Source organism: Parasteatoda tepidariorum, chromosome 4 (genome assembly GCF_043381705.1).
Source record: "Parasteatoda tepidariorum isolate YZ-2023 chromosome 4, CAS_Ptep_4.0, whole genome shotgun sequence".
In the NCBI taxonomy this organism is placed as follows: domain Eukaryota; kingdom Metazoa; phylum Arthropoda; class Arachnida; order Araneae; family Theridiidae; genus Parasteatoda; species Parasteatoda tepidariorum.
Window position 1 is genome coordinate 11,405,858 of NC_092207.1, and position 13,579 is coordinate 11,419,436.

Genomic DNA, 13,579 nt, shown 5'->3' on the forward strand with positions numbered 1-13,579 from the left:
TATGTCTTTCTTTTAAAGCTTAATATAAGATAGTATCACGAGAAAGATTTCTTTCAACTTTAATTTATTAACTTTTAATTTAGTATTTTATTACGGATTCAGTTTACTGAAAGAAATATAGGTGAGTAGTAATTTTTTGTATGATTGAAGCTCAGTAATTTGCAAAGAACTGCAGATTCAAGTCAATGTTTTATTTCTTTATATTTTATGTAATTATGTAATATATTATTTTATGTAATATATTTTATGTATATAAATCAAAAAGTGCACTGCCTTACGAAATTTCAAGTGCAAAAACCATTTCAACTGAAACCAAAATCTTTATAAGAATATTTAATTTTTGTATCAATTCATTGATGTAAATCGAATACTTAATTAAGAAAAATCTTTCTAAGTGCCTCTCCATTTTGAAAATAATCCAAATATATATTTCATCAATAGATTGAAATATAGGACTTAGAATGAGAATACATATATATATTCTCCTTATATATTCTCATTATATATTTCATTCCGTTTTATTAAAATAATTTCAAATAAGTAATTTCTTATTTTCTGGTGCTGAACATTTTTAAAAAAGTACAAATAAAAACCAATAACTATGTTTTCGTTACTTTTTATTACACGTGACAATAAAAACTATAAAGATTATAATACAACATGCTAAAAATAAATATTAATACTCAAAGTAGGTTCACAATCTATAATGTGAAATATCTTCGGGTAAAAAATTAAAAATCATTGACTTCTTTTGTTCAGCTGACAGAGCTTCTGGTTTTATGCACAGAAGTTTTGTTTTGAACTTTTCCGTTCGTGTGTCACATACAACTGAGCAATCATTCGAAATTTTATAGTCGGTTATTGATATCTGGGGACCTATTATTTAAAGTTATAGTTCCTACGTTGATTTCGTAAACTTAAGGAGATTGATTCATGTATAATATTTTACATGAAAATAAAAATTTCACATGCATTGCACTAAGTTTTGTCAGTCCCTCGAAATCACAGAATATATTTACATGGAGAAAAAATTCTGGTAAATTTACTGCACTTTACGGAAATGTCATTTTTGGTAAAAAGAATTCTGCTTACGAAATAAAAAGATATAGTATTTATAAACGATTCATTTGGTAAGTTTGTCGTTCATATGGTAACGGCTAGCCGGAAGTTCTGGTTTTCAAAATTATAGTTCTTTATACCAATTATTTAGTGAAAAATGCAAATCTGAAAAATAGATTTTACCGAATAAATGGTTTTTAAGCCATGTTCTTAGAAATCATGATATAATTACCGAAATAATAACCGATTTTTGATTGCTACGTTTTATCACACATTATAACACCATATTTTATGGTTAATTTAACCGAAATAATTACCGAAGAGTTTCGGTAAAACTTACCCGGCTTTTTGGTGTTTCCATATAGCTGGAAACACGTTATATTTTACAGTATTCTGGTAGTTTTGGCGATAAATTTTTTTTCACTGTAGTATATGCTCATTTAATTATTATTATTTCTTGCGAAGTTGTATTCGAGAAATGAAGGAAAGCAAGAAAAAAAATTGCAAAAAGAATAGGGGACAAAATAATACGACAGGGAGGAGCTGAACAATAAAAAATTCCTTACCAAATTCCGGTAAAAAAAATATTGGCACTCTTGGTGCATCCTCCGTAAAATTCATTTTAACGTGAATTACTTTTTTTAGTGTAAAATTTTATACCTTAATTTTTACATTGATATATATTTAATTAGAGTGGTTCAGTAATTTTATAGTAAATATTATTTTACATAAAAAATTAGGATGTAACAGATTTTTTGTTTTGGAAAATTTTACGGAAAAAATGGATTTTATGGTAAAAGGTACAGGCACCCTGAGTGCCAGTTCCTATTATTCCAACTCTTGAAACACATATTTTGAGTATACTTGATTCTTATTTTATGATTAGCATAGTGATTATAAAAGAAGAAAAATAAAATACATTCATCAAATTTTGCCTTACATTGCATTTATTTACAATTTTGTACTTGATTGGTCAGACATAGAGTTTAACTACGCCTTTTCGTTCAGAACGAAAACAAACGCTTATCTTTTCCCTCTTCACAAACATTAATATTAAATACCGTGCATATATATGATATTTATACAAACAATTATTATTAAACACAGTAGAGATATGATATGTAGACACACCATTATCATGTGTAAGTTATTAAATTTAATATAAATTCAACTCTAAGCAGAATTGAAAATTATGATAGAAAAATAGTATGGTTAAGTAAGTTAGGCTTTAGATCGATGCTCTATTTTAATTATTCCCGCAGTATGCTTCTAGAGTACTCAGAGTACAGGATCGATGACAGCACTCGGATGCAACTCCTCCAGATCGTACTTGGCGAAGAACATAGCTAAATGCATCTATAGGTTGAAACGTGAAGAGATCTAAATGAAAGAAATTATTTTTATTCATTACATAAAGATCTGATGTTTAAAAGGTATTTCTAAAATTCATTAAAGAAATTTAATATTATTGCAAATTCATCGGCCGGGGTAGCCTGGTTGGCAGGGCACTGGACTCTTCGTTCGAANTAAATTATTTTATTATTTTATTAATTATATGATGTTTAAAAGGTATTTCTAAAATTCATTAAAAAAATGTAATATTATTGTAAATTCATGGGCCGGGGTAGCCTGGTTGGCAGGGCACTGGACTCTTCGTTCGAATCCAGCCAGTCGAAGACTCCCCGTGTAGTAAATGGTGACTGGTGCATGTTAAATCTGTCGAGTCACAAAGCGCTCCATGCTCCCATAACAAATTATATCTCTAGGGGTACTGAATTGGAGACTGAACGTTCTCTGGTTCAGGTCAAAATTACGATCTGTAGATGAATGGATGCATGTATGAATGGGTCCGCCTGAAAAACTGGTGTGACGAATGGGTGTGGCAGAAAACGAATTCTTGGCCATAGATGGCGCCACTGGAAAACAATAACAATTGCCCCCTTGCCTTAATGACCAACGACAACAACAACCAGAATATTGTAAACTCATACAGTATAGTAAAAATTATCTTCCCGCTGACAGGGCTCGTTCCTAGGCTGGGGTGGAGCCGGACCAGTAGCCAAGCTTTGGGCTATATGGTAAAGGGTCCGTAATGACCTAGGTTCATGCCCACAGCTTGGAGGAGGAAAAAAAAGGTAAAAATTATTAAAAAAATCTGCTGATAGCGATAATAAAGACTCTAGTAGCAATTGCGATGAACAAAATAAAACAAAAATTAAATAGTTCACGGATAAAAAACTTTTGGTAAAACTTCTGTAATGATATTTTCGGTAATAAAAAAAAAGACCACACACACCATAATTCTGATTAACAAAACCAAAATATATGGTTCAGCTGGTAAAAGTTAACAGAAAATTCTGATTTTCAAAATTATAATTATTATTACCACCCATTTAGAAAAAATACGAAACTGAAAACTAAATTTAACCGGATAAATGTTTTTTGCATCAAGGTATCATTATAACATTACCAAATTTTTCCTTCTTATACCAAGTTTTCTCAAGCATTATAAAACCATATTTTAATTTTGAAATTACCAAGGTCATTACCAAAGCCCTTTGGTAAAAATTACCGAGCTATTTTATGTTCCCTTAAATCCAGAAACATGGTACTTTTTTTCGTATTGCAACACTTGAAAACGTCATCAGAGCCTCCCCCTTCCCTTTCCTCCTCTGTTCAGTTGTATGAAAATGTATTACGATGTGTTCCGTTTCAATAATATTTTCGCATTTAGATTGAAAGTCTGTTTTAAAATTTCTACGACACTTATTTTCTTAATACGGCTAATATTACCATATTCCGGTAGATTTTGACTTTTTTCAAAGTATGATGACAGCAATATAAATAAAGTTAATACCGTGTCTATTTTTTTACTCCTTTACACCGCAATGATCAAATCGAACACACCTATTTATATTTTAATATTATAAACTTGTCAAACTAATTTGATTAGTTATTTTAAAATTAAAAGTTTTCTTTCAAAATTAAAAAAAAAAGAGCTACTCAGAACTGCGTAGAACGTATGGAAACTTTTTCATTCATGGGAATCCATGCATGGCTTTAATGGATATAATTTCATCCAGAAACCCGATTATTTCAAGCATTTTAGTGCTCATTGTTTTAAGAAAGAATTTATATTCCAATGTTTGACATAGTTTTCCTCTCTTAAACATGAATGAAGACTCCATTTATTTTCATTCAATATCTTTGGCTCTTTTTATTACAAATTACTCTCATGTACAATAAATTATATATTTTTTTTGAAGTTGGAATATCATTGGTCCTAAATCGATAAAATCGCTAAAGTTAATAAATAATATTTAAATTGCTAATCCAAATGAAAATCTTTTTGATATAAAAATAAAATATTGGTGAGGTCAATATATTAAACATTTCTCATAACTGTGTTAAAATCATTAAACACTGTTTAAAAACGTAAATGTAGCTTATAAAAAAGTAAATATAACTTATTTCTCATTTAATAGTTGTAAAACGGTACCTAAATACAGCTGTCTTAAAGTGCTGTGTAATGACCGAGGATCACGTGGTTACTTTAAAGAAACAACGCTTTTAGAACTAAGCCATTAATTTTGAATAAAAATCAAAATAGAAAAAAAAAGCAATAATAGTTGAGTTTAATATTAAAAATGGATGACGGATGAATATTGATAGTAAGAACCATTAAATGAGGGATAAATATAAAATATATAGTTAAATACCGATAAAACTTTAATTATTTGGGTACTTGCAACAGAGAAGAAGTGAAGTGATTAGTCCTGACCATGTGATTAAAATAAAGTACAATTGGATACCTGCAAGCGACGTCACGCTTGTGTGTTGAACCCGATTGGCTTCTGACTCGACAAATACCACGATGACGTCACTTGCACGTAACCAATTCCGATGACTTTAAGCTAAGGGAAAGTTAATGGAGTCGTGTTTCTACGTTTACTTATGATCATATCATGTGATCTTTCTGGAATGCACGAAAATAGAATGTCACTCAATAGAAATGCACGAAACTGAGAAACGACGGTAATTTTTTTAATGATATATCGAGAAAAGTTTAGTTTTATGGTAGGTACTTTATTTACTTCGCACTAGAGCTGCACAATAGGCTATTGGCGACGGTCTGGGAGACATCCTTGGGGGATGATCCGAAGACATTCCATTGCAATTCTGATCCTCCTCAGCGGAGTTTATGATAATGTAGTTTTATGATTTAAAATTTGGAATGTATAAAGTATATGATATTTATGGTTGTACCAAGTAGTTTAAATGCCTTCATAATATTAATTTATTATGTATAATTTTTTACACTGGTAGTTAATTTTAAAATAAAGTTTATTAGATAAAAAAGATTAATCCTTGCAAAATTACTAAAAGGATATTTTAGTCAATCTTTGCACTGTATCTACGTCGATTTGTGCATTATGTCTATATCTTTGCTTATGTTGATTTGGGACAAACAGTGTTACTTACAGCTACGAATTTGAATTTAATGTCATGAGAATAATAGTAAAAAAAACTCAAGTTTAAGCATATCAAAACTCGAATTTTATTTTTAATCGCAATTTTCCCCACAAGTTTTTCATTTTATACATCCGTAGAAGAGAGTTAATATATTTAGAGAAGTAGTATAATTTAGAGTAAATATATTAGTATGTTTCCTCTAATATAGCATAGTTATATAGTATCTGTATAGATATGTAGTATCTGTACACATAGTATAGTTAATACTATATAAAAAACCTTATTATTAACAATGAATAACACTTATTATTTTTTTTATTTGTCCACAATTTATAATTAACATCTACACTGTAAAAATTTCCGGTTTAAATTAAGGGAAACAGTATCGGCTCTCAGGATGCCGGTACTTTTTACCATAAAACCCATTTTTACCGGAATAAGCTGCTGAATAAAAATTTGATACACCATAATTTTTACAGTAATAACAGTAAAATCATTGAATAACTTTTATTAAATAAATATTACTTAAATAAGAATAACTTTTATTAAATAAATATTTTATTAAATAATTATATATTAATATTAAAAAAAGATTTTACGGTAAAATGACTTTTACGAATAATGCACCCAAAATGCCGGTACTTTATACCGTACTTTGATCCAGAATTTTTTACAGTGTAAATAACATAATTTAATTTTTAAGGGGTAGAAAATTTTGTGATTTTGTGGAATTTTATTTTATGATTTCATCATTTTGTTATTTTTGCCTCGTACATTCAATGTTTCCGATTGTATATTTATTTAAATGGTATACCTGTGATTTCAGACTGCACTTCAGTATTTCGTTTTTGATTTATAGGTTCAGGATAGCCTCCTAATCTTGTACACACATCTCGCAGTAAATTTGCTAGGTTACTTCCACAGGCTCGTACCTGAAGTGCATTATTCATCGACAGAGTAGAATGTAGGATGGTAGCGCACAAAAGCATTGAAATAGGAGCAAGTTTCTAAAAAAATAATAATTTTAATTCAAAATATTCAGTAAAAAAACAAATAACTGAGATTTTCAAAAAATTAATTTGAATTTAATTATAAATTGATGAATAAAAGCTTCATGAAAAATTTATAAGGTTTAAATAAATAATTAATAATAATAATGATAATAATAATAATAATAATAATAATAATAATAATAATAAATTATTATTATTAATTATTCTTAATTATTATTCTTAATTATTATTATTAATTATTATTCTTAATTGTTATTATAAATTATTATTACTAAATATTATTATTAATTATTATTATTAATTATTATTATTACTATTATTATAGGTCTATACTAAATATACTTAAAAATCCGATCGCAAAACTAGCATGCCATGGTGGAGGATGCCGCAAATTAATTTTGGTTTGTAGACAAAAATAAATCAAACATCAACAAAACATAAGCAGATAAAATTAAGATAAATTTTTAAAAAGAATTGTATTAAATTTCAATTTTTTAAGTTACATTTTTATCCTCACTTTTTAAGTTTTAATTATTTAATTGTTAGAGCTTTCTTTCATTTGTTCAATAAATTCATCATTTTAATGCAATGCCACGCGTTCTTGCTTTTTTAATACTCGCAAACTTACTAAATGCAATATTTGAATGCAAATATTTTACCGTATGCTCGAAAGATAAATAGATAAATTTTGGAATTATTTTCATTATGTTGCTGATTAGTACAAAGAAAAGAAAAAGAACAAATTATTTAGAACTTTTCATTCTTCCGATTTATTGACTGTTAGATTTATTGACTCTCAATACCTCAGACATTTCTTTCGATTTCATAGAGTATTTTCAAGTATTTTTGTAAAAGTATAAAATCTACTACTTACACAAATTAAACTGATTTCGGAATTAAAGTCGAATTAAGAGTGTTTCAACAGCAAGAATTATTTCCGATTCAAACGCTCAACTTAATAAATTTTGAAATCAAAAATTAAATTAAAACATTTTTTAAATTAAAAGTAGTATAAAAATTGTTTCGATAATTAAACATTTTATTTTAAAAAGCATTAAACATCTGACACTAATTTTATAACTATTTAATTAATTAAGATTCGAATTAGTAATAAATAAATAATAATTATAATTTATTATAAACTTACAGTTGGAGCTGAGAATAATAAACTCAGATACGGATACAACAATTTTTTCTACTAAAATTTATTTTCAAAAATATATGCATAACTGTTATGGTAAATTGAAGCTTGTAATGTTTTTATTTGTATTATTTATCCAAAGAAATTTATGTAATAATTTTATTGTATCACTAACTGCGCATTGCTTAAGTAATAAATCAAATATTTTATGTATAATAATTTTATTTTTATTATTTTATAAACTTATTTATTATTGTGATTAAAAGCTCACACATGAAATTTTAAAGATGTGAATATAAAAATGTTTAATATATTCATAGATTAAAATCTTTATTCCCTTGACAACTCAAAAGAACATTCAAGCATGTAAACTATGCTAAAATAAAATTTGAATATTTGAATTAAATTTTAAGAAGTGCTTCAAACTAGTTTATCGGATCTTCTTTGCTTCAAGATCTAAAAAAGCAAATATTATTTTATACAATACTATAAGATGATAATAAAATTAATATAATTTGTTAACTAATTCTCAAGAAATTGAAATTAAGGCAATAAAAGAATTCATAGATGAATAATGTGTATTGGTAAATGATTATTTGTACTGAAATTTACTTGAAAGAGCAAAATCTAATCCTTTGACGTAGATAGGACACAGGTGTCACTTTTATATATTTTTTGCTGACTCTTTAATCACAAAAAAGTATATTTCGTAGTTTTTAATTGTAAAAAACTGTCTAATAGCTACTAAAACAAATTTGCTAGATTATCGCAATAATTTTTGTAATGAAATCCGTAAAACGTAGTTATAATTTATTTTTTTAAAATTCAGATTCCAAAAATTTATTAACAATTAATTATTAATTATTATTGATAAATCATTATTTTATGAATTAAAGCAATTTCAATGATGGACAACTATTATTCTTAGATCAAATAATTATGAATTATTGAAAAATCATTGTTTGGAAGTGAGCCGTGTTTTTTTTAGATTTTACCTTTAACTCTCAAAATGACACCGGTGTTTTATGCTGCATTTCCTAACCATAAATTATTAAAGTGTTGAATCGATACTTTTTCACTAATTTTGATCTAAACTAATACAAAAAGATGAAAAAGTATAAAAAATCTGTTTAACAAAAATTCTGTGTCAAAGGGTAAAAGTTCTAAAACTAATAAGTATGTAACTTTTCTTAGAAAAATGTTCGAAAAAACTTCTTTTTATAAATTAGAATTCGCCTATCAACTATTTCTAATTAACTTACTAGAATTGGTTCTGAATTTTAGAAGCCAAAAAGGTTTAAAGCCTATTCGTGCAATTGACTGATTCTAACTTACCTTAACCATTGTGCTGAAATCTGGCAAAGATCTTTAAGGGCTTCGTGTTGCCAGCTCCTTTAGATCTTCAGTTTTATAGTTCCGTTATTCAATTTGTCTGTATACTTTTCTATGACGTCATTCATTTAATTCCCAGAAAATCCTTCTGCATTAAAAAAAAATGTCAAACACATTTTGTTCTTTAAAACAAACATTCGGAAATATCTCACCAGAAAATATCAGTCGCTCTTAAGTTCCTGCAGATGACGGAAAATGAAGGATTAGACACCCATGTTGTCATCGATTTGTCCAGACCACAGGTCTGACGTCAGTCCTGGCTAAGATTATCCGGTAGCGTCCGGAAGAAAAATTAAAAACAAAACAAATCATGAAGTTTCTTCGAAACAGTTTGTTTTTAAAAAAAAAATCGATGAAGCTATAAATCGAAATTCAGTTTCTGTGTCTGAAGGGTTGGAAAAAATATAATTTTTCCCGGGTAATGAAGTTTGGTTTTTGGGATGTTAAGTCTTGTAAGAGTTGTCTGATCCACGTGGCTCGTGTAGCAAAGTAAATGTTTATGTTTGTAGTTCGTTAATCGTCTTAAGAGACCAATCAAAGGCCAACGGCCTTTTAATAACTGAATTTTTAATATATTAAAATAAGTTTGTTTATAAATTAATATAATTTAATGCAAGTGAATCGGTTACAAAATCAATTTTCCTATTTTTCTGTTCAGTGTAACAAAAATTAGGGGAAATCTGCAAAATTCCCTATGATGGGAGTGAATCATTTTAAGTATTTGATTCAATTAAAAATAAGAAAATGAAATGAGTGAAAAATAATGGTGACGCAAAAATTTTAATTAAAGGATGGTTTTTACAAAAAATTGTGCATCACACTATGTTGAAACGAAGGTAAATTTTTATACAGATCGATTACATCACAGATTTCACGACTCAGTTTCAAACTAATCGAGTGAAAAAAAATTGCAAACATTTCAATTAATTGTCAAGTGACTTTATATAGACTAAACTAAACTAAACTCAGTGGCGCGACAGCCCATAGAGGGCCAAGGCCTACTGTGCCCATCTCAGTTTTCTTGACCTTAGGCTCTGGGGTGCAGGAACAGATGTTCCGGTCAGGTGGTCAGCCGAACGCGGAACCCCCAGTGTTTAGTTCCCAAGCATGATTGGTAGTCATTTATCGACCCACTGAAGGGATGAAAGGCTGAGTTAGGGATGAAAGGTGAAGGGATGAAAGACTGACTTGCCCTGCCCGAGGATCGAACCAGGGACCTGTGGCACGACAGCGAGAAGCGCTACTGCTCAGCCACCAGGCGTCAACATTATATAAATTCAATACAAAAAAAAATATTCAAAAAACATAATTTAAAGTAAAATTGATATATACTTTATTCAATGGTTTTGCTTGAGTTATTGTTTATATTTCACAATTTTTTTTTTTTATAAATTTTTTTAATGAAGCATCATTCGGTTAATTATTTTAAGCAGTTCCATTAGTAAAATTCAATGCATTCTAAACTTCATACCCAGATATTAGACCATCAATAACATCCAGACACTCGGAAATTTTATCGGGATAATAACTATTGAATAACTAAATTTAACTCTTGGAGCTATGTTTTGAAATTATAAAGCGACTATTTATAAGCGTTTTTTTGTAGGTTACTAGCAAATTTTGAATACTCATGGGAATGAGATAATTATAAAGTACTATGATAATATTTTTTTTTATATATTTTGAGAATTAAATATGTTAAATGAGCTGCTTTTACGCCGATCGAGAGTAATATTGCTCTGCGACCAATATTTTAGCGTGATGTTAATTTTTATTGATTAGATAGAAAATAATGCAAACACCACAAAAAGAAAAGTTTAAGGAAGTTTTATATAGTTTTAGTATAGCTGTTTGCAAACTTCGTTTTTTTTTAATTATGAAGTAACGTTAATACGATTAAGTAACTTCAAGAAAATATACTGTTTTCATTTTCAATAATGAACAGGATTATTTCAATTAAATAAACTGAAATATATAAATCATAGTTTTCTTTTTTTTTTTCTAGGGCAGTGCCTTTTTTTTAATTATGATGTAACTTTAATTCGATTAAGTAACTTCAAGAAAATATACTGTTTTCATTTTCAATAATGAGCAAAATTATTTCAATTAAATAAGCTGAAATAAATAAATCAAAGCTTTCTTTTTTTCCTGGGCAGTGCTTTCTCAGAGACATTCACGATTTAAAAATGAATAGTCTTTTTTTCCGAATAAAATTGTGCAAAAGTATCTATTGAAACTCTTCCCCATACCATATCTAAAAATGCAAAATCTTTCGTTATTTAAAAAAAAAAAGAAAAAGAAAAAAAAGCACTATTTTGAAAATTTTTTGTAGCACGCTTTTTTCAGCCCAAATCGCAAAAGCTAATGGATGAAAATAAAATATGAAATTTAGCACTTTTATTGAGAAATTTACGGGACACTTCGATGCGAAAATTTTGATGCCGCGATCACTATTTTTTGAGTAATTATGCGTCAAGGTTTAAGGTTTTTTTAAGGTTAGGTTAGGGCTTAAGTTTAGCGAACTTCTATTAGCAGGAGGATAAAAATATTTGCATATTCTAATGTTGCAATAGGAGTATTCTGTTTAAATAAGCAGAATTACAGTTATTAAATATCTCCTTTTCAGATTTACAGATTTTATAATGTAAAAGAAACTAATAGCAGCAAAATTATAATCTTTTGTAATCAAGTGCACTTATCAAGTGCACCAAGTAAAAGCACTCAAGTGCTTTAAAGATAGCAATATCTCTTTTTAAAATTTCGGAATTTTTAAATTTTCTTTTTAAAATCTTTTCAGCTCATACAATTTTAAAGTTTGTTTTCGTTTTTTTTTCGAAGGAAAAAAAAAAAAAGACTTTTCCCCCAGTTTTTGGAAGATAGCGTGAACAAATTGTCTGTTTTCGTTTTGGATTTGAATAATTAGGGTTATATATATATAATATATAATTAGGTCATATAATTAGGGTTACATATACGAAGTTAAAGTATAAGATCATTGGTAATGAATAAGACTAAGGTAAAATAATCTAGTGGAGCTAAGTCAGATAGAAAGGCAATATGAAGTAAGTTAATGCATGAGATCATTGGTATTGAATAAGAGTAAGGTGAAATAAGCTAGTGGAGCTAAGTCAGATAGAAAGGCAATATGAAGGAAGTTAAAGTATAAGATCATTGGTAATGAATAAGACGAAGGTGAAATAAGCTAGTGGAGCTAAGTCAGATAGAAAGGCAATCTGAAGGAAGTTACAATATGAGATCATTGGTATTGAATAAGACTAAGGTGAAATAAGCTGGTGGAGCTAAGTCAGATAGAAAGGCAACATGAAGGAAGGTAAAGTATAAGATCATTGGTATTGAATAAGACTAAGGTGAAATAAGCTAGTGGAGCTAAGTCAGATAGAAAGGCAATCTGAAGGAAGTTAAAATATAAGATCATTGGTATTGAATAAGACTAAGGTGAAATAAGCTGGTGGAGCAAAGTCAGATAGAAAGGCAACATGAAGGAAGTTAAAGTATAAGATCATTGGTATTGAATAAGACTAAGGTGAAATAAGCTAGTGAAGCTAAGTCAGATAGAAAGGCAATCTGAAGGGAACTGCATAAGCAGTTTCGAGGGGTTGCGGGCTAATGTGAAACGTCGGTTGCTCTAGATTACTAAATAATTGCAGAAAATATCGTACAAATAGTAGAATGTAAAAAAGTTTCATATTAAATTGCTGTAAAAAATACAGAGGGCAGATGCTTTTTATCTTAAAATCCAATTTTACCGGAACATGTCACGGAACAACATAATATCGTAATTTTTACAGTAATAATTATCTTGAAGTCACAGTATCACTCTAATTAAATAAATATTACGACATAAATTACGATATAATATTACGACATAAATTACGATATAATATTTTACAGTAAAAATTGATTTTTGGGAATTATGAATTTTACGGATAATGCACCTAAAGTAACGGTACTTTATACTGTAATTTGATCCGGAATTATTTGCAGTGTTGAAACAAATATAATTCCCTTGCAATGAGTCTACAAATTATTTAGTAACTGTAATTTGTTTTATAACAGCATACTCTTTGAGTTTTTTTTAAAAATTTTAAACTCTGTAATCCCTTTTGAAAAAATAATATAAATTCTAAATTCTAATTTAATATTATTTTAATAGCATGTTGTGTAACTTTGAGACACCTTTATTTCTTTTTAATTATTTACCTGTAAATAAATATATTTTGTGCTCCAATAAGTGACGTGTTTTTCTTTTGGACAAATCATTTGGTTATTTTTTAAAATAGTCTTTAATTATTTTTTTAAATTTTTTTAAACTAAACTTCTTAACTAATTGAATGCTATAGTGATCCTATTATAACTATTTGAATGTTCCTCAACTATATTAATGGTCTTAAACTACTTGAATGCTATTAAATTCATTATATTTTTTCATTAAATATATTTAAATAACATTTAAAAAAAATAAAAAGATCTATTTGGGACA

At 28.0% G+C, this 13,579-nt stretch overlaps 1 protein-coding gene across 1 annotated transcript; it reads right to left on the bottom strand.

Annotated features, from left to right (window-relative positions):
- Nucleotides 1-613: 613 nt before the first annotated feature.
- LOC107455901 (insulin-like) lies at nucleotides 614-9,135 on the bottom strand. Its single transcript, XM_016073629.3, has 3 exons — nucleotides 9,022-9,135; nucleotides 6,347-6,539; nucleotides 614-2,439 (listed from the first exon to the last, which is right to left on the bottom strand). Exons 1-3 carry the CDS (start codon nucleotides 9,028-9,030, stop codon nucleotides 2,306-2,308), a joined length of 336 nt encoding a protein of 111 aa, XP_015929115.2. The 5' UTR covers nucleotides 9,031-9,135; the 3' UTR covers nucleotides 614-2,305.
- Nucleotides 9,136-13,579: the final 4,444 nt, after the last annotated feature.